This window comes from Pseudochaenichthys georgianus, chromosome 18, assembly GCF_902827115.2.
Source record: "Pseudochaenichthys georgianus chromosome 18, fPseGeo1.2, whole genome shotgun sequence".
Taxonomy (NCBI): Eukaryota; Metazoa; Chordata; class Actinopteri; order Perciformes; family Channichthyidae; genus Pseudochaenichthys; species Pseudochaenichthys georgianus.
In genome coordinates this window covers 22,901,399-22,922,681 of record NC_047520.1, presented here as the reverse complement: position 1 = coordinate 22,922,681, position 21,283 = coordinate 22,901,399, and the positions used below count along the sequence as shown (strand labels likewise).

Genomic DNA, 21,283 nt, shown 5'->3' with positions numbered 1-21,283 from the left:
AGTTCTCATTTCTCTAACCGCCTGCTGCTTCCCCTCCTCTCTCCTCGGTTCCCCTCCTCGGCTCCTCCGCTCGCATCTCCTGTGGGCGGGACTAAGTATCGAGGATAGGAGTCGAGGAGGGGAGTTAGAGAAATGAGAAAGGGCCATAGTGTGTTCAATTTTAGTGTGGTCATTGTTGACAACGGCAACGCCTTTCAATACAGCATTTCAAAGTAAATTTAACCGGAAACTTTTTCAGAATAAAACAGTTTTAAGCTTACTGTGTGTTTAAGCTAGATTACATCATTCAATATTGATTTTAATTTCTTACACAATTCACGACATGAAGAAGGCAGTCTCTGCATAGCATATAGGCTAATGGAGATGCAGTTATTTCCAGCATTCTTTATTTAACATTCATTCAAGTATGTTATGCCTTTTATCTGCTAACGTACAGGAGGAGGAGTGATAAACTGTCTGTCTAGTTGGCTTACATAACAGTTCAAGTTTACAGCCTAAAAAACATGGAGCATTTTTCCCCCTTTTATTCATTTTTATGTCAATTTGCACATTTCATGGTGAAGCTCAGCCTCTCCCCTTAACTCCTAACAGTCATCATCATGTCAACCACAACACAGAGAAATACTGATAGAAATGTGTGTGTAGTTGTTGATACATTGCTGACAGAGGGAACTATATTTGAATACAGATTTAAGAAATATCAGTTTTTGAGCATGTCATAAGCATGTTTTATCTTGACTATATTACAACTAGGGTTGCAAAGGGGCGAAACATTTCCGGTACATTTCCGGAAAGTTTCCATTGGAAGTTAAGCTGGGGAATTTTGGAAATATTCGATGCAAAATTAAATAAAAAAACATGACATTTCAACAGATATTTTTGTAATTTATTTTTTAATTTATTTTAAGTGGAACAGAACAAGTTTCAATTATGTCATTGACTTTGGAGCTCCCCGGAAAGGGAGGGACTGTCGCCTCTCTAGAGTCCAGTAGAGGGCGGAGCCTGTGTAATATATAACTGTTCCTGAGTCTGGTGGTTTTAGTCCTGATGCTGCGGTACCGCCTGCCAGACGGCAGCAGACAGAACAGTATCAGAAAAAGCAGCTTTAACCAGATAATGCCAATATTTGTACTCTCTGTGGGCTGATTTAGATTAATTTAGGTCGATTTGGAAGATTTAAGGTACTCTGGATCATTTGGATTGGACAGATTGCTTGTTTATTTGATAAAGAATTGTCCAGAGTAATAACTTCATCTTGTGCTCTCTATATACAATAGACTAGTCTACTCAAAGAAGTCAAAATCAGCCCAGAGAGATATTGCCACTTTCTGCTTAAAACGGCCCTTTTTGACTGGAAAATCATCAGAAATGGTTTCAGCAGCCACAATACCCACAAAACCACTCCAAAACGCTCCAAATCGAAAATCCACATTTAGGCCATTATGGTAATAATTGGTAATTGACGCAATTTATGCTAATTGTGCCAATTGCCCAACTTATGCACGTTAGCATGCAGCAGTTTCTATTTGCTGGGGACCCTACTATACAGTACATCTCTAGCATAAAATGTTGGGGTACTCCACATTTCCGGGTTCACTATGCTGTAACTAGACATAAGGTGTGGAAAATGATTAATAATATATTACTATTTATATTTTTACTTTTATAACTCTTCTATATAGAACATGGTGCATGGATTTTAATATTTACCTCAGCATAAAAATCCTGTAGCTTTACATATTTGTTGAAACTAGCAGATACAAAACATACAATGTGTAATATAACAAACATAAAATGGTTGATAAAAACACATGATATCCTATGTCATATGACAGTATTTGACTTTTTGAGCATGTGTGTGTGTTTCCTTGACTCGTCCTTCCTCCTCCGGCTGCTGTGGCTCTGCTGCAGCCGGTACGTCCTCCTGGCCTGGACCCGCTCCTGCTCCAGGACCTCGGTGTCGTCCAGGAACTCCAGGCCGGGCAGCTGACTGACCACATACTGCCTGAGGGAGGAGGAGACAACAGTCTGCTATTTAGGTCAATCACAAGTTTAAAAATGAGCTCAGATTACAACGCACGTGCTTGACAGATAAAGAGCAGAACATCCTGCTGCTACGGTTGTGATGTGATTACACTGTAGCATTATCCCTGTAGATATTGAGGGATGATGTGTTTTAAAAACCTATAATGTATTCTTAGTGTGCACATAACATCATGTCCATTACTTTGTTAAATTAGAGTGGACATTATACATTTTGAAATTGAAGATGACAGTGGCTAGTGCTGACGAACTGTTAACTTTAAGGACTGGTTAAAGGACTTAATAGACATGTCAGTAAGAGGGCTGTAAACGTCTTCAGTCCTCTCAGACCTGATTTATGGACCCTGCGACTTAAAGGCTCATTTAGAAAATAGGCATTCTAAATCACGGTGTCAGACATGATATTGATGGATTGTTGTTGCCCTGAGGAATTTTCTTCACAGTGTTATGTTCCCCTCTGTTGGATCAATTTGTTGGTTTAATATTTTCTTGAACTGTATGTTGAAAGGGGGACACTATGGGAGATTGGGACTTTCTATAACTTGATTTCTTTCACACCGAAAATATATAAAAATACCCGTTTAGGAACTTATTTACACACTGTCTATTTGCGTCTCTACGATGTTGCTACATTTGGCGAACGTTAGCATTGGAGCACATTTCATTACATTCCAGAAAACTTTAAAACTAAATCATGATTTCTTATTTATTTTCTTATTCTAAGTGTTCAAAGTTATCTGATGAGATTGATCAATGTGTTGGAAAATGTGTAGAATTTTAAAGTACATATATTTAAAAGCTATATTGTAAAAATGAGTTTAATGTAAGAATAATAAGATTCATTGTGATATCTATTAGCGTAAAGACTTTCCATATTCTCCTGAAGCTCAGCCTGTATTATACTCATGTTGGGCTGTAGTCTTACAGTATATCTTATATTTGGCTTAAGTTGTAAATAAAACAAATGAGACTAAATGTCCAAGTTGATATCAGCTAGATATCTTTTCTTAGACTCCTCGAGCACACTTTTGACAAAACACATCTCTCTCACTGATTAACCACACGGGGGCGCTATAGAACATGTCGGCATGTGACACTTTTGCCCCTTTCACACCAGCGCCTTTTCAGCTCCGGCTCGGAGCTAGAGCCTGAAAAGCGCCAGGTTTTCCAGTTCACACCGGAGCTGTGCCGGCTCTTAGCTCCGGAATCCGCTTCATTTCCAGCTCCAAAAAATTGTCGGTCCAGACGCAAGAGCTTTGGAGCTAAGAGGTGACGTCGCTTACGTCTCTCTTACGTCGAGGCGTGCAGGAAACTAAACCCACCTCCCATGGGTCGACTGTTATGCCTGCCTACAAGCAGTAGTGCTTATAAACACACTTTATAAAGTCAGGCAACACTAACCAGGCTTCGTGTGATTCTGTTTATTTGTGCCTTACTTTGACCATCCGTTCGCTGTTATCGATCATTGTGGAGAGAGGCAGACGTGTTGTTTTGTATTATTGCAGCTATCGGATGCAAGTAGTCAGTTTAGCTTCGGTTGCTATGCTAACATCACCCGTTTTATACCAGAGACACTTTCATAACAGCGTTGTGATACCAAACAGTGTCAATTCAGACTGACACACATTCACTTAGGCTAAGGGGAACTGGGGATATGCATCAGCTGCTTGTGTGAGTCGGACAGTGAATACTTTAGAGCGGCCGCTGCAGTGTGAGCTAACCGGGAGCTAACGGGAGAATAAACTCCCGTGGAAGAGCAGCACTGCAGCGGTCGGTAAATGCTGCAGAAACACATTAATAAACAATGAACCACGGCACTCTGGAGCAAAGCATAAGGTTGGAGAAGTCGTTATTCAATTTATTCTGGCTTCGTGTGATTAAAAGCAACACGATCATCGACCCGACGCTGTTGTTGTTGTTGTGAGCTTCCGTTGGGGAGCAAATCAGCGATGTAAACGGTCACGTCATGACGCAGCAAGGGCAGCTCTGGGGCGCCAGTGGGCGGTGTGCACAGAGCGGGAGCTGAAAAGGGAAACCGGAGCTGAATCAGAAAAGCTCCCGCTCGGAGCTAGAAACTGAAAAGCGCTGGTGTGAAAGCCGCATTTGAAATGCTTTCTGCAGCAGTGCTCTATGTTTGATAGATCTTTTAAAATGAACATGTTAACTGGAGTTGTCTTCCAGCTCCAGAGAAACATCTGTACAGGGCTGGAAGAAGTACCCAGATCCTTTACTTGAGTAAAAGTAAAAATACCATGGTCTTAAAATACTCCACTACAAGTAAAAGTCAACATTTGAGACTTCAAAATGTAATTTCACATCAAAATATATTTAAAGTACTCTTCCTGTTTTAATTCATGTAAGATCATTCCAGTATTGTAGTTTGTAAATGTGGACCAAATGTAGAAAATGCTGTGTAGATTAGTACTACAGTACTGCATTATTACACATCAGCATTTCATGTATTTTTATATGTACAAAGTTACCAGTAAAAAGTATGATATTCTCCTCTTGAAAGAAGTGGAGTGGAAGTATAAACAACCACCGGCCGATCTCAAACCTTCCATTCCTCATTAAAATCTTGGAAAGAGCAGTTGCCGCACAACTGCAACACCACATGTCATACCATGAGCTCTACGAACCCCTTCAGTCTGGCTTCAGACCCCACCACAGCACAGAGACTACCCTCATTAAAATCACAAACGACCTCCTCATCGCATCTGATTCTGGCCTCATCATTCTCATCCTCCTGGACCTCTCTGCAGCCTTCGATACCATATCCCATACCATCCTCCTCAGCCGCCTGTCTGACTACCTTGGCCTCAGTGACACAGCTCTTGCCTGGTTCGAGTCATACATCTCTAACAGGAAACACTTTGTCACCATCAGTGACTGCAGCTCCCCTCCGGCCCCAGTTAACCAAGGTGTACCTCAAGGCTCTGTGCTTGGACCCCTCCTATTCACCATCTACATGCTCCCACTTGGTCAAATCATCCGCCAACATGGTCTCAGCTTTCACTCTTATGCTGATGACACAGAGCTCTATCTCTGCACCAAACCGTCCACTCAGCTCCCCCCTCTATCTCTTGTCAACTGCCTACAGGACATACAAAACTGGATGTCATCAAACATGCTCAGAATCAACAGAAATAAAACAGAGCTCATGATTGTGGCTCCCAAGACGGCCATTGACGGCAGCTCCATCTCCACGTCCACTGAAGTCCGCAACCTGGGAGTCATCCTGGACACCACCCTCTCTTTCCAGGCGCACATCAAATCTGTTACCAAATCCGCCTTCTACCATCTCAAAAACATTGCCAGACTCCGGCCTTCACTCTCCGACTCTGTGGCAGAAACACTTGTACATGCCTTCATCACATCATCACGGCAGCATTGAGCTCCCACCCCTTTTTTTTGTTTTTTAAAGCTACGGACCCAGAATCAGCACTTTAGTAACACGGCTGAAATAGAGGGGTATGAGGCAGGCTACAATGGGAGATCTGTTTGGTATTTTGAGCAAAACACTTCATAGACATGTTTTATATATTTTTATATATATATATCTGAGACCCATAATATATGCCTAAAAACAGCATGAGAGGAAACCTTTAAGTATCATTTTGAATGCAGGACCTTTACTTGTAACAGTATTTCTACACTGTGGTATGTGTACTTTTACTAGAGTATAAGATGTAGGTACTTCTTACAACACTGGTAAAAAAGGGCCTATGCTCACCTGTAGTCTGTGTACTGGGTCAGACTTCCTCCATTGAAATAGCTCGGTGCTGCCTCGTTGTTCATCATGCTGAGGATCCTGTTGGAGAGAGATATGGAATCAGAATGCGACGAGGAATGAAACCTCCCGGTATTGAAACAGGGTTCCACGCTCACTTGATGTTGGGGAACTTCCTCCAGATTTCCTCCACGAATACGGGCAGGTTGTTGATGTTGTTCTTGTTGATGCACACGGTGGTGACGCTGGCCATGAAGGGGAACTTGATGTGGGAGGTGTAGTTGTTGCCGTCCAGGATCAGAGTGCTCAGCTTCTCCAGCTGCCCCAGCAGAGCCGGGTTCCAATACACACTGAATGAAGGACAACACACTCACACTGCGCAGGTTACTACCGTTTAACACAGAGCTGAGCTTGGATGGAGAAAATGGATTACTCCAAAAACTCAAATTGAATTTTTTTAAAGAATATATAAGCCACTGCAAGACATAGCTGGTAGTAGTTCCCACCAGCTATGTCAGTTTGTTCTTACATGGCAAGATTTCATAAATGTGTCTTTAGCCATGGTAGCAGTGTGGCTTTCCATATAAAGTAGCTAGTAACTAAATAAGTGGAAACAATTGAGTAAAATCTAGCCTCTAAATTAAATGTAGTAAGGTAAAAGTATAGAGTAGCATAACATGAAAATACTCAAGTATCTCAAAATTATTAATAATTAATAATTGAGTAAATGTACCTAGTAATATTCCACTACTGTCTTGTGTAAAACTTGTTTTTCTACAAATGATTCCCAGTGAAGCATGATTTCCTGTTAAGCAGAGCGGTGCAGTGACCATTGGTGAGGTCGCAGACAGAGGAGGAACAAAGGAACAGGGAGGGGCTCTCTGGTCTTACAGCCTCTGCTTGTTATAAAAGGATACTCATCCAGCAGGTTGTTGCTCAGGTCCAGCACCTCCAGGGTGTCTGTCTGTGGGAGGATGGCTTCATATGGGATCTCTGTCAGTGCCTGGTAAGCAAAGGAAAGCCACTGGAAGCTGGAGGGGCTGCTCTGGCCTGAGGCGTTAGGATCCATGACAAGAACCCTCAGCAGGGAACCCTCTCCAGTTCCTCTCCTCTCGCTTTGATAGAGATTAGGAGAGTCAGATGATTATGTCACGATAAGACCTAACAACATAACAACATAACAACATAACAATGGATGTTAGTAGAGAGGAATGACTCACAGTCTGATGATACAGAAAGTGAAGATATGTTGGTTTGATGTCATTATTAGATGAGTAGAATAAATGTGAGTAGAACAAATGACAAATGACATATTTTAGTCTAAAGGCTTACAGCATGGTGCATTTACAAATACACTGAACAAAGGGTTAACATAACAATATTACAACATATTCAATGCACTCACATACAATAACACAGCACAGCATTTCATGTGGAATTATCCACATTATCGTACTCCTTACAATATTAAAGGGTCCCCTCCTGCTGATGTTCAGGTGTATATCAGTATGTAGTGTCTCTACTTTAAAGAGTCCTCTCCTGCTGATGTTCAGGTGTATATCAGTATGTAGTGTCTCTACTTTAAAGAGTCCTCTCCTGCTGATGTTCAGGTGTATATCAGTATGTAGTGTCTCTACTTTAAAGAGTCCTCTCCTGCTGATGTTCAGGTGTATATCAGGATGTAGTGTCTCTACTTTAAAGAGTCCTCTCCTGCTGATGTTCAGGTGTATATCAGTATGTAGTGTCTCTACTTTAAAGAGTCCTCTCCTGCTCATGTTCAGGTGTATATCAGTATGTAGTGTCTCTACTTTAAAGAGTCCTCTCCTGCTGATGTTCAGGTGTATATCAGTATGTAGTGTCTCTACTTTAAAGAGTCCTCTCCTGCTAATGTTCAGGTGTATATCAGTATGTAGTGTCTCTACTTTAAAGAGTCCTCTCCTGCTAATGTTCAGGTGTATATCAGTATGTAGTGTCTCTACTTTAAAGAGTCCTCTCCTGCTGATGTTCAGGTGTATATCAGTATGTAGTGTCTCTACTTTAAAGAGTCCTCTCCTGCTGATGCTCAGGTGTATATCAGTATGTAGTGTCTCTACTTTAAAGAGTCCTCTCCTGCTGATGTTCAGGTGTATATCAGTATGTAGTGTCTCTACTTTAAAGAGTCCTCTCCTGCTGATGCTCAGGTGTATATCAGTATGTAGTGTCTCTACTTTAAAGAGTCCTCTCCTGCTGATGTTCAGGTGTATATCAGTATGTAGTGTCTCTACTTTAAAGAGTCCTGAAGGGAAAGAGAATACACCGAAAAGCAAAATAGGGTCATTTTAAGAGATCAGTTAGAAACTATTGGGGGGATTGGCTTGTAAAGAAAATGTTAACATTATATTCCGATCTGAAAAATACTTCTATAGTATTTTTAAAACCGCTTCAGTAATGAAATTTAAAACAAAATGTTTCTTAATTACTTTAATATATTACACATTACATTTACATAATACATTACATGATATATTATAGATGAGTCGTGGGTTTTTCTGAAATAAAATGAATTCTATAACATTTTTTGTGAAAATACTTTTTTACAACAGTAACATAGAATACACTGTAGATACACAGCTGGATTCTGAGCTGTGTATTAGAAGACTGGAAGGGGGGGGGGGGAGACACCAAGCATTCGACGGAGCGGTGACCTCTTAAACTGCAGCCACAGGGTGTGCTACGTCACCTGAAGGCCTCTTTCATCTAAAATGTACTAAGGATTTTACTATGGAGTAAATGCTGGGACTGACATTTAGGTGAATATAAATTAAACTAGGGTTGCACTTTGTATAAAGTAGAGGGTTCACATAACAATATTAAAACATAATAAATGCACTCACACACAATAACACAGCAAAAGATTTCCAAGCAAATAACTGCTGCATGGCATTCAAGAGATGTGGAACCATGTTACAGCTTTCCTTAAAATATTAAAGGGCCCTATTCTGCTCATTTTCAGGTTCATATTAGTATTTTGAGCTTCTTCTGTGACATGTCTCCATGCTTAAAAAAGCTCTTCATTTTTCAATTCAGTATAGTAAAAGTATACATTATTTTAGCCACGGCCCATGCCTTCGACACTGTAGAGTAAGTGAGCTTGCAACTATATTGTTTCTTAACAGCAAACTAATGCATTCCATAAAAAGGTGGTGAATCCTAAAAGTTTCAAAGACTTTCCTCTAACTGGCGTACAAAATGCATCTGTTAGGAACACATTTTGATCAATTACTCAACCATAACATGTTGCCATTATCATAAAATCATAAAATACACAAATATTTCAGTTTGTCCGGGTAGTCTATAAAACACTAACGTTTAAATCTATCCTCAGCATGCACATTCATCACGTACTTTATAAATCTGTTAAGTTGAAGCTTGACTTACCGAGCTGAAGAGGCTGTGCATGCAACCCTCTGAGAGCTGCTCAGAGCACAGATAAAAGGCCCTCTTTCATACTGCCGTGGTAGATCACATGATGGGGATAATCACATTGCTGCTTGTGGTTCACAGGACCAAGTCCACCGGCTCTAAAGAGCATGTTGAATTCTCAAAAAGGGAAAATGCTTTCAACCGTGAAGACATGTCAACATTTAATATTGTTTCACTGTACTTAATGATGGAAGAATTATCATAAACAATGACATACTGTTTGACTGAGAAGTAGCATGGTCTATAATTAAGATATTTTTGGAGTAATGTTCACAATGACACTTACAGATCCGAACAAAGAATTGAGAAAGAAAATGTTACAACACAGATTTTATTTTTCCTGTTAATACTGTAGGGATTGTTTTCAACTGTTTTAAACTGTAACATTAGACCCCTTTTAAAACACATTAATTCAAACGAAAGAAAAATAGAAAATCCACTATAGCTTAATTTATAGAATCAACTATGATTTCATTTTGACATTTATTCAGAGGTTTTTGTCTGGTCACACAATTCAGTAAACACATCTCTGAATAAAATAATGAGGTTTGACATGATCTTTAGAGAAATTAAGAGCTAAAGCTAATCTTCATACTGTCAAATAATATTGAAACAAAGACAGAATTTCACAAAGTGGATGTTTTGTCCATGTCTGTATTCTGTTTTTCTCTGTTCCCACAGCACAAACTTATATTTTGGAGTCAGCAAGTCTGGAAAATAGACTGAATACATTTTAAAAAACGTCTCGTGAGCTTTTCATACGGTTTATAACAATACGTTCAGTGGTTAATTTGAATAGATGCCGTGTAAACAATGTCTCTTAGTGTAGCACTTTACTCATTAAACAGTTATGTCATTAATAATAAAATGATATGAACATTTCCAGGAAAGTTCCCTCCGGTATTGCAGTTTAAATGTCCCGAGGATCAGTCCTTCCCCTTCTGAAACACCACAGTGGCTCATGGCTGTGATGCTGCACACACTGTCGGATCAAGTTCTTTTGGAGCACACGAAGCGATGACCTCTGCCCGTCTTGCAGTCCCTGATCTGCCACTTTGCCCTTCTCCCCACCAGGATGCACTTTTTCTTTCCCTTCATTTTGGACCGAGGAGGGGTCTTTCTCCAGCTGGTGTAGCTGAGCGGCTCTCCCCCCGCCCACTCCCAGCGCCCTCGGCCTTCCCTGTCATTCAGGCCTGAAACAGAAGGACAGAAACAGCCAGTTAGAGGGTTTCAATTATGCTGTGAAAAACTTGAACGTTGACTTTAATTAAATGTATTATGTCAACAGATTCCAAAAATAATACATGTATGTGGAATCTGTTGACATAATATATTTAATTAAAGTCAGCGTTTCAGTTTTTTCAGTGTGCTCTAAAATGAAAAAAACTAGGAGAACGAAAGATTTATGTGTAGCATAGGACTAATCAATATGGAGTATTTCAAATTTCAAAAAACATAATATGTTTGACCAAATACCTCAATAGACAAATGCAGCCTTTAAAACCAGGAAAGTACAACACTTCATTCCACATAATGATATCAGGAACCTATGACAAGTCTTATATCAGGATATATATATATTATTGATATATCGCCCAGCTCTAGTGTAGCATCAAGTGATCGAAAGATACCCACCAATCCAAAATGGTTTCCTTCCTCCAAAGTCCCAAAGCCAGTCCATGTCCAATTTAGAGATAACGCTTGCTAGAGTGCTTTTATATCTGTAATAAAAAATACAAGTGGGAGAGTTGTGTATTCTAAAGGATAGTGCATACAATTCAAATTATATCGTTTTTATGTGTGACAGACAACTTATCGGAAGCATGTATATGCACGCTCTAGGCCTAATTTTCCCTGTGTGTTTTCCATTAGCACACTGATCATACCTCTCCCTGCAGGCCTTGTTGGCTGCGCCCCATGTGACCTTGTGCTCAGTGCTGAGGCTGTAGCAGTGGCCACTGTGAAAGGTCCAGCCCTGAGGACACTTCTGACCACTCATCATCTGTGTGAAAGGGGCAAATATGTTGTCATTTGTAGATAAACATTTAATTCACTTAATTAGGAAATCATTTTTGCGGTCCATCAACATTTTTCAAGCAAAATTGTCAAATGATTCACAAAATGATTTACAAACATTTCATATGGAAAACGGAGATCCACAGGGTTCTATCCTAGATCCACTAGTTTTCAGACATTGACATCATTCATTTGGAGAATTCTTTTTGGATTTTCATCGCTATGCTGACAACACTGAATGATATACTTCTCTATTTCCAAAAGGTTCAAGCAATACTTTAATTGTGATCAAACTTTGCAACTTTATATAAGGAACATAAGTAGAACATAATTGTATAATTTGAAAATATTGTCACGGTCAGACATCTTCTCACCAGAGATACAAAGAAGTGCATTAAAGTGTGTTTCTTCGTTGTGGAGTTTTATTACCTGATCATTTGGTGCCCAGGGTTTCCAGGAGACACCATTGCAGTGAAACAGCTGATTGGTGGTCTGGTTGAAATGCAGGAGTCCAATCAGTTCTGGTACACAGGGCTTGGGTACAGAGTTATCAGCCTGTGAGCCGTACAAAAGTACAGGAACATATGTTTAGTTCTGCTTTGCAATATGTTTTACCACAATCATCAATCCTAAAACTGTGGAAGTACTGAGTAGGACATAGAAAGTATCAAACGAGTTAAGGTCATTATATAGCATATCCCTACATCAATACCAAAGTACATCCAGGAAAAGTGACAAGAAATGACCAAAAATAACAGTGACAATTATGGATGAGACTGAAGCAGTTCTGAAGTTGAGGTAAGGGATTGTAGCTGTTCCTAACATCTGCCTCTTCGTCACAAACAAAATAAGTCATTCAATACTCGTTGCTAAGGGGAAAAAAATCCCTTTCTTTCGAATACTAGAACAGAAATAAGCAACCATGAACACAATATCAAACCAAAGGAATGCAGTGAAACAAACGGCAATTTTAGGATTAAGCAACTCCATGTGGCTTCAAGGCAATTGCTGATTTAAAATGACACATTACCCAAGAGGCAGAAGAAGGGTTATACAAGGCTTGTACTCACTGGTCCTTCAGCTGCTGTTTTTTGAGGTGTAGAGATCTTTGTTTGAGGATCTGATTTGGACTTAGTAAACACAGCTGGCCCCTGCTGCTGTGCTCCTCTGCTAACCACACGGATGTTTGCCGTTCTTCCCTTCCTTGACGGGGTGGTGTCGTCCTCTACTTGCATTTGCATGATGCCATGATACTGTAATAAAAGAGACAGCAGGAATAAAGAAGCCCTATCATTTTTCTCTTTCCTGTAGTCTGTTCTATAGGCTTGTGTGCATGCCCCCTGCCTGAAACCCCTCCATTCGATTCCTTTATTTACTTCAATAACATAGGGACATCACTAAGTAACAATTGCTCTTCTATTGCACTCTGCTAGTGCTCTTAGCTCTCTTAGCAATTGACCAATCACAACAGAGCCGGCCAGCTAACCAAACAGAGCAGACTGGGCTCTGGTTTCAGACAGAGGGTGAAAAGAGGTGCTGCCAGAACCTGAGAATTAGCATTGTATGGTATCTTTAAGACTTTTCTGACTTATACTGTCCGTTATGATGATGTGCTGCTGCGTACCGTGTACACAGTGTCTGTCCCGTTGTGGAACACTGACGATGGGGTAATCTGAAAATGAAACAGTAACAGTTTTAAGCTGGAAAAATTGTGCTGCAACAAAAAGTGAAATGTCTACTTGATACAGTTCCATATAGTTCTGATCTTTAAGAACAGGGGCTTACAGATTTTGGATTGTCCAGAACTTTGAGTTTCTTTCTTGGCCGATCTGCAGCAGGCCTGGATAAACTGTCTCCACGGCCCCAGATGATTGATTCTGTTCCCAGGGGCAGTTTCTCCAGATGAATGGATCCATGCTGGGGGTAGGTGTCTGATCCAATCTCTTTTCCTACCAGAACAGGAGCCTTTGGATGCTGGTTCAGCCAGGTCTGTCCTGTGGCGTTTTAAGTTTTGACAGAGTTTTGTAAGTGTCTTTGGGAAATCCTCAACTCCCTAAGTAGTTATGTTATACAGGACATGAAAAACAGATGAATTCATTTAAATGTGTAATCTAGAATGTTTGTTTGGTAAGAAAGCATGTACAAATTGATAATATCAATTAATGAAATGTCAAAAAGTATCTTGTAAAATCTTGAAAACTAGGTATATTTATTTACCTCTTCCCGAGTCTCTGATTTGGACCTGAGCCTTGTTGATGCTGCCGACCACCGAGCCTTCAGGGGACACCAGCAGCACTTCAAATATCTCCACCGCCTCCTCCAGGTGGTCCTGGATAATCTCAGTTTGCCAGCTCCTCTTTGATACTCCTATAGAGACAGAAACATCACACGTATTGTGCCTGTTGTGTAGTTTTCATTTTGAAGAAGACTTTGAATAACTGACATGAATTATAGTTTTATTTGTAGAAGTAACAGTCTTACATTTGTACACGCATTTTTGCTTATTTGGGCTTTTTCATCCACATCTAGTGCTCTAGTACTAAACATGTCACCTGCTTTGTTAGCTTACTTCTCAAAAGTTGTGATCAGAAGTGATCTTAAGAGGCAAAGAGAGCTTTGTGTACAATGTCGTCATAACGCTACAGTCAGTATTTAAAAACAAAATACATGTCTAGGAATTAAATCTAACCATTCTCCTTCTGTTTACCATGGATGGATACGAGGAGTGTATTGCTATCTGGCTCTCTATGGTATCATATAAAGATCAATATGACATATCATCTCTTCCCATATAGAGTATGACCATCTGTTGTTACAAAAACATTAACATTGATTAAAGCTGCATTATTTCCATTGTAACTGATCAAGTTGCTAGTGTGGGTCAAGCACTATAACACTGGATCCCACACTTCCCACAATGCACATCTGTAGTATCTTTAGCTAGACCCTGCCGGAAAATTCCTGACATATTTCGAGATCAACCCCCCTTGGTGGAAACAAAGGCTTTTGGTTGAAATGTTGTCATCTCCTGAATAACCCTGATGACATCATGAAGTTACATTTCTTAGACTAGTGAGCACTGGTCCGAGGCCACAGAGGGCTTTCTAAAGGATGGCTAGAAGAACTGACCATGTTAAGTCAAATTACTTTATGCATAAATAATAAATCGGGACAAACCTGGATCAAACTGAATGAGGGAAGAGGGGCTTATGAGGAAATCTGTTCCAGCTGTTGCACTCACTTCCTTCACCTACGATAAAGAAACATAACACAGAAAGCGCTCTTAAAGTTTGTAAGAAAAGGACAAGCATCAGTGAGTTAAGAGCAGTGGCTTTCACACCTCGACAGTGATATATGAAGACTCTGCCAGGTTTCCTTTTCGGATGATGTCCAGCGAAAGAGTTCTGTGCTCCTCACTGACAGAGTACTCAGGCTGAGACAGCTCCACCGTGGACCAGCTGAACTTCAGTCTGCAAGGCAATTTCAAGACCAAACAATCAACTGTGAACTCAAGCTCTGGGTAAGAATCAGTGTCACAATGTATTTCTTACATGTGAGGGGGCCCAGTGTTCCCTAGAGGATCGGACACTGTGAACTCCAGGCTGTCTGTGAGGGACTCCCTGTGGGGGTTGATGATGTAGACGATCGTCCTTTTATTCAGCTCCGTCTGAGTGAAGCGATGTGGTACAAAACCACCTGCAAGAGCACAAACAAATACATGTGTTTGTCATTCTAAGCTAAGACGTGGAAATAAGGTATATTTGGCTTCATAAATATAATATTTATTATTGGCTCCTTTCCCTTAGTTAGACAACTCAACTTGTGTTATAAATCGGTCAATATACTTCCACCTTTAATACTATCACCTGGCTTCTATCTCACAACTGTTACTGGTATTTTGTAAATCGTAAATTGTTTCTACTTTTATCTTTAATAGTTTATACATGCTTCGTAATGAATATTAAGCTGTCTTTGGCTCTTTTCTTGCTGTTACAATGTAAATGTCCCCTCTGTGGGACAAATAAAGGTATTCTGATTTGTGTTCTGATTCCTGACCTGTAGTCATGTTTTCTAGGTATCCAAAGTACGGCTGGCGCACGATGCTGACTATCAGCTCGTCGTCTCTGCTGTCTCTGTCCTGGGCCTTCAGCTCACGAGACGACACAAAGATCCCGTGTCGTCCGTCGCCAAGAGGCTCTGCTTTCCAAAGAGGGATCAGCTTCACAACCTCAGGATAGGTATTGTCCAAAGGCTTGATCTGAAATGATATATGGTTTGTCGATGAAATAAAGATTGGTTAACATAAACAGCATAGAAAATAGAGAAGTTTGGACCTAAAATAATGTGTCATAACCTATACGGAAACACAAATTGAACTATGTTTTTTTTTTTAATTGCACCACATCACAACCAACATCACACCTTCTGTCTACTTTTTTCAGATTTACTATCATAGTGTTTTAAATCAAACTTAGAAGTGACAAGGTGCTATTTACAGCATATAAGTATAATGAAAAAGAAAGCTGGCGAACACTTCTCTGACACATGACTTTATAGTCCTAGACAGAACATTAATATAACCTTGTTCAGGTTAACACACCCACTTCACCTTTACGTCACACATTTAGCCTATTTTGGTATTTCTTCCACTTTACTCCAACAAACAATGTACTCTTACTCCACTTCATTTATTTTACAGATTTATTTACCAGTTACTTTGCAGATTTAGCTTATTAAGACACAATGTAATTCAATAAATATATCATCATATACAGTATTGTTATAGGGTAGTGCAACAATGAAGTGATGGATATATTAATGCATCAATAATTATAATACAATAATGAGATATGGTGTTTAACCTGTTAAGCCCTGAGCCTGTTTTTCAGGTCTCAGGCTCGAAAATGACATTCCCAGAACAAATGACCATATCTTCTAAAAGGGTTAAATTAATAATCTTTTTTCTCAAAGTAATGATAAACCTGTGAGTTGGATGTAGAAAAGTCAGAATCAATATAGATGTTTTTTATTTTAAAGAAAATTCAGATTGAACATGGTAAAAAACTGTAAATTATAGTGTCCTTCCAAAACATATTTTGTACTTATAGTGAAAACTAACCTTGGATGATGGGTTAGTAGACTCAAAGCTTTAGGAATCCAAAGTACAACATATAATAAGAACCCTGTATCAAGATTGATGCAAAACAAGTGATATTTGACCTTTTTAGACAGATTTAGAAAAAACACCCTCTTCTGGGGTCATTTGGGTGGATTTTCCTTATCTCTGGCCCCCCTTCTTCGATTTTGACATGTGACACCTCTTTCTGACCGTTAGAGCCAATAGAATCGAAGGGGGATCTCCCCACACACACACATGGCAAAACGAAAAGGTGGGGGCTTCGCGCACAAGTTTTGCTCCAGAGTGAAGCTGTATCTAGGTCTGACATCTCAAAACCGAAAAGCAGATTTATTGCTCATGGATTATCAGAAATCATTCAAAGGGACACAGACACATTGGATTAACCTATGGATTAACTTCAGCATCGTTTTTTATCGTTTTAATGCCATTGAAGACCACTTTTGACCAGACTACCACACAGGTGAGCCATTTTGCCGTCTTTAGCTAACTAGCTCCATATGTTTTGATGTGTGTTCTTGTTATTATCTCCGAGAGTTCGTATAATTGAGTGATAATGAGGGTACCCATCAATTCTGTGTCCCCTCACGATGTGAAACGATGGGTTGGATGTGCAGCAAAGATAAATAATAAGGTTTTGTGAGTGAATTTCGGTGCAGTCATCTGTTAGCATTTTTCACTCGTTGCCAATTCAGAGGCTCAGCATTAGCATTGTGGGTTTTTAAAAAAAATTAAAATGATCAGTTAGATGAGTTTCTTTCCGTTACATGGATATAAAACATTCATAGTTTATTAAATGAACATGTCATCAGACACTGTTTTCTGCAAGATATTGCAGGAGACCCCCGGAACCGGGGTCTTTCGGGTTTAACAGGTTAAATGGACCATTCTGCATAAGAATTACTTTTACTTTTGGTACTTAAATGTATATTTTGATACTAATACTTGTTTTACTTTTGCTTAAAGGGGACCTATCATGCAAAATGCATTTTGTGATGTCTTTTATACGTAAATATGTGTCCCTGTGTGTTCCCTTGCGTTGGGAACTCACGCAGCGTCAGAAAATAAAACCCTCTCTCTTTTCCTCAGTCCCCAAATCTTTTAAAAACGGGTGTACAACTAGCGGATACAGATTCCATCCGAACTGAGGCGTTTCTCTAACAGGCTAAGTATGAGGCATGGCTACAATGGGTGATCTGTTTGGTATTTTGAAAAAAAAACTTCACAGACATGTTTTGTACATGTATGGCCCTACAATATATTTTTCAAATATAGCATGATAGGGCCACTTTAAGTTAGATTTGGAATGCAGGACTTTTACTTGTAAGTCAGTATTCTTACACTGTAGTATCGCTACTTATACTTAAGTAAATGACCTGGGTACATGTTCCATCCCCCTCTGCAATCAGGAATGCAGACTCTCTGGACACCTTCAAAAAACACCATCTGTTCACTCAGGCCTTTGGCCTCAACTAATATGCAGTACCCAGCAACCTGTTCCTGTTTTGTTTTCTTCAGCCTATGTATCTGTATGATTATTATTACTCTTTTTTGTTTTGTTTTGTTACTTCCCATTGTAAAGCGTCCTTGGGTTTCGTGAAAGGCGCTATAGAAATTGAAATTATTATTATTACCTGAATAGTGAAGAACACAGGTTCAGTGTGTAGCCTCCCCCCCAGCAGGAAGCCCCGCCTGGTGGTGTCAGAGGCAGTGAAGGCGAAGCGGTCGATCTGCGATGGCCCCCCGTCGTGTCTATAGGTCACCTCCAGCTCCTGGATGTCCCTCTGGGTGAAGTTTGAACCTGCAGTCAGCGTGGAACCAGCTAGAAGCAGCCTGCCGTACTGTGGAGCCTGAACCAGTTCAAAGGTCAGGGCGTGCGGGGGAGTGTCGGGGTCGGACAGGATCAGGCAGTCTGGACCCAGGATCATGGAGGAGCCTTGTGGAGCGGAGAGGCCTTTGTTTGAGGACAGAGAGGGCAGGATGCGATCCACCATCTCCACCAACATCTCAAATATTCCATTCCGGCTGGTTCTACCGTTACTCACAACGAACCTGCCAAACACACCGCAGACTGACGTTAAATGTGATCACAGTAAGGAATGTTCTCACAGGAAAGCTTTACTAAACAGTTATGTCTGTCTTATAGCTAGTGCAATACTTCAACAAATCTTAGAATCAATGTGCTGCTAATTATTTAGCATATTATTTTATTTTTATTTCAGATTTTTGTCATGAAAGTATACATGACATGTCCATCCACAGCATTGATTACATGATTACTGCAGATGAAAAGACAGTTTGAGTTGTTCATCTTAGGAGCTCTACTAAAGGCTAAGCTGCTCTGTGAATAACTTTTATCTTTACCAGGATTTAGTCTTCAATTCTTAGAAAAGACCAACATTCCAGGAATGTCCCTAGAACCTGGAGCAACTCTTTAACAAGGAAGCTTTGAAATTGGGCCCCTGATGATCTTGTCTGGTGATATGTTCAGTGAAGAATTATGTTAAACTACTTGATTTACTTAGGATTAAATGGTTATGTCTCTTTCCATTTCCATTTTACTCAACTTTCTATTTTAACACGTGTTGTCAGGGGCTCTTCCCAATTATTGGGAGTTGGTAATAAATCCAACTTCTACATACTTTTAGGATTATTTTAAGGGTTTCTTGTGGGACACTGTCAAACAGTGTATTGGAAAATAAAGTATTATATGCAAGCAGTGGTGCAAAGTGGAATATTTCTTGGTGCTACTGCTGCACAGTAGCATTACTGCTAAAATTAAAATAGTAAAATTCCTGCATTTAAAATCTTACTGAAGTAAAAGTACAAAAGTATCAACATTAAAATATACTTAAAGTACCAAAAGTAAAAGTACCCGTCTTTATTCATAATGGCCATTTCAGAATTGTATATAGATTGATTCACTGGGTTACTATTGTGATTTTGAAGTGTTTCTATCACAGCTGGTATATGTAGAGCTAATTTGACTTACATGACATTTGCTGCTGAATATCCTAACCATATGTCAATGTTTATTTAATAATGTATTTATATTTTGTATAAGCTAACAACCTAAATCTAAAAAGTAACTAGTAACAAAAGCTGTCAAATAAATGTAGTGGAGTACAAAGTAAAATATTGGCCTCCAAAATGTAGGGGGTAGAAGTATAAAGCAGCATAAACTGAGAAAACACAGGTAAATTAAAAACTACTACTGTACTTGAGTAAATGTACTTTATTACTATCCACCAATCCATCCAATTATGAATCATAAATGGGAATTCTCAAGCCCAAATAACATCAAATCTATGTTAAATGAGGGAACAATATTGTGAGTTCATAATCTTGTATGTCTTTTCGACTCACTGAAAGCTCTCTCTGGGGGTGGTTGCTCGGTTGTCATGCACGTAAGCCACAAGGTTGGCTGCTACATCCATCTGGCTGAAGGTGGAGATGGCCAGTCCCGGATGTTTGATGTACTCCATGTGTCCGTGAGCAGGAGGGTGGGTGATGATGAACAGAAGCTCCTCTGGCTTCTCTGTGCCGTCTGTGGCTAACAGCACGTCTGTGGTGAGAACCACTCGATCGCCACGGCTCACATTCAAAGGCTTCACAAACATGGCAATATTTCCTGAAATGAAGGTGGAGTTTTATAATGTTACGACTGGAACCCCATCAGTTTTAATTGACAACTTGGCAGAGGACATGGAAACATGATGTGGCCTGGCAGTTTGAAGCTATGGTTGCAGTCGAATTGTCAATTTAGCATAGCAGGGTTCCTAACGGAGTGTCTGCCATGATAATAGCTGTTCGGATTCTCTAGACCAGGGGTCGGCAACCTTTTTGATATGAAGTGCCATTTAAAAAAAAAAGTGTTATCAGCGTGCCAACGATCGAGAATTATCAAGGGGGGGGGGGGGGCGGTTGAGGAGCTTGACGCTCGTCGGGGAGCCTCGCTGCGGGGAAGCAGTGTGTGGACCTGTCAGCGCAACTTACATGATACCGAATTTAACAAACACATTTAAATAATTGGTTTAAACGGCATAATAATAAGGACGATTGTCCGTTCTGTGATTCTCCAGAGCACACATGTTATGATATTAGGGTCATGCAGAGTGAGATGAGATCGCTGTCCCTTTAATGCGACTTTCACACCAGCGCTTTTCCCTTTCTAGCTCCAAGCGGGAGCTTTTTTGGTTCAGCTCCGGTTTCCGCTCCATTTCTGCTCCCGCTCTGTTCACACCGCCCAGAGCTGCCGCTGCTGCGTCATGACGTCAACGTTTACGTGTCTGCTTCATAAAATCCAAACCGCGCGGAAATCCCTCACATCAACAACAACAACAATGGCCGATTGTATTGAAGCGCTGTTCGCTTTGGTTATCCTCTTACGAAACGAAATGGAAGGCATCAGACGACTTTACAAGGGACGACTTTACTTGGAACTTTACAAACATCACATGCCCCTGCCCCCGCCTCAACGTAAGAGAGACGTAAGCGATGCCGCCTCTTAGCTCCGAAGCTCTTGCCTCTAGACCGACAATTTTTTGGAGCTGGAAGTGAACCGGATTCCGGAACTAAGAGGCGGCGCCTCTGCGGTGTGAACAGGAAAAACCGGTACTTTTCAGGCTCCAGCTCCGAGCCGGAGCTGAAAACACGTTGGTGTGAAAAGGGCATAAGAGAGAGAGAGAGGGGTGTGGCTTGTGCATGTGTGTTTGTGGATGGTAGAGCGACAGTGAGTGAACGTGTGTATGTTTCTGGAAGTGAAACGAGGCAGCAGAAAAACCGAGGTCTGTGATGTATTTTGTGAAACAGAAGAACAGCTAAATAAATGCAACGGCCTCCCAAGAAGAGCTCGCCTCTCTCCAGTCATTTAAGCTAAAGTGGGTTTTTGAACC

General features: G+C 40.4%; 2 protein-coding genes across 2 annotated transcripts in view; both read right to left on the bottom strand.

Moving 5' to 3' along the window:
• Positions 1–936: 936 nt before the first annotated feature.
• Positions 937–9,242, bottom strand: LOC117463789 (leucine-rich melanocyte differentiation-associated protein). The gene is made up of 5 exons (XM_034106236.1): positions 9,191–9,242; positions 6,691–6,888; positions 5,932–6,123; positions 5,777–5,854; positions 937–2,005 (listed from the first exon to the last, which is right to left on the bottom strand). Exons 2-5 carry the CDS (start codon positions 6,840–6,842, stop codon positions 1,825–1,827), a joined length of 603 nt encoding a protein of 200 aa, XP_033962127.1. The 5' UTR covers positions 6,843–6,888; positions 9,191–9,242; the 3' UTR covers positions 937–1,824.
• A 983-nt stretch (positions 9,243–10,225) lies between these two features.
• The window catches only part of frem1a (Fras1 related extracellular matrix 1a), a 59,028-nt gene continuing 47,970 nt past the window's right edge, over positions 10,226–21,283 (bottom strand). The window contains exons 24-37 of the mRNA XM_034106235.2: positions 19,755–20,019; positions 18,023–18,440; positions 15,308–15,509; positions 14,803–14,947; positions 14,592–14,721; positions 14,429–14,501; positions 13,469–13,618; positions 13,037–13,245; positions 12,876–12,923; positions 12,322–12,504; positions 11,681–11,806; positions 11,122–11,237; positions 10,871–10,956; positions 10,226–10,428 (exon numbers count right to left, since the gene is read on the bottom strand). Coding sequence (XP_033962126.1) covers positions 10,226–10,428; positions 10,871–10,956; positions 11,122–11,237; positions 11,681–11,806; positions 12,322–12,504; positions 12,876–12,923; positions 13,037–13,245; positions 13,469–13,618; positions 14,429–14,501; positions 14,592–14,721; positions 14,803–14,947; positions 15,308–15,509; positions 18,023–18,440; positions 19,755–20,019 — 2,354 coding nt within the window. The remainder of the gene's footprint in view (positions 10,429–10,870; positions 10,957–11,121; positions 11,238–11,680; positions 11,807–12,321; positions 12,505–12,875; positions 12,924–13,036; positions 13,246–13,468; positions 13,619–14,428; positions 14,502–14,591; positions 14,722–14,802; positions 14,948–15,307; positions 15,510–18,022; positions 18,441–19,754; positions 20,020–21,283) is intronic.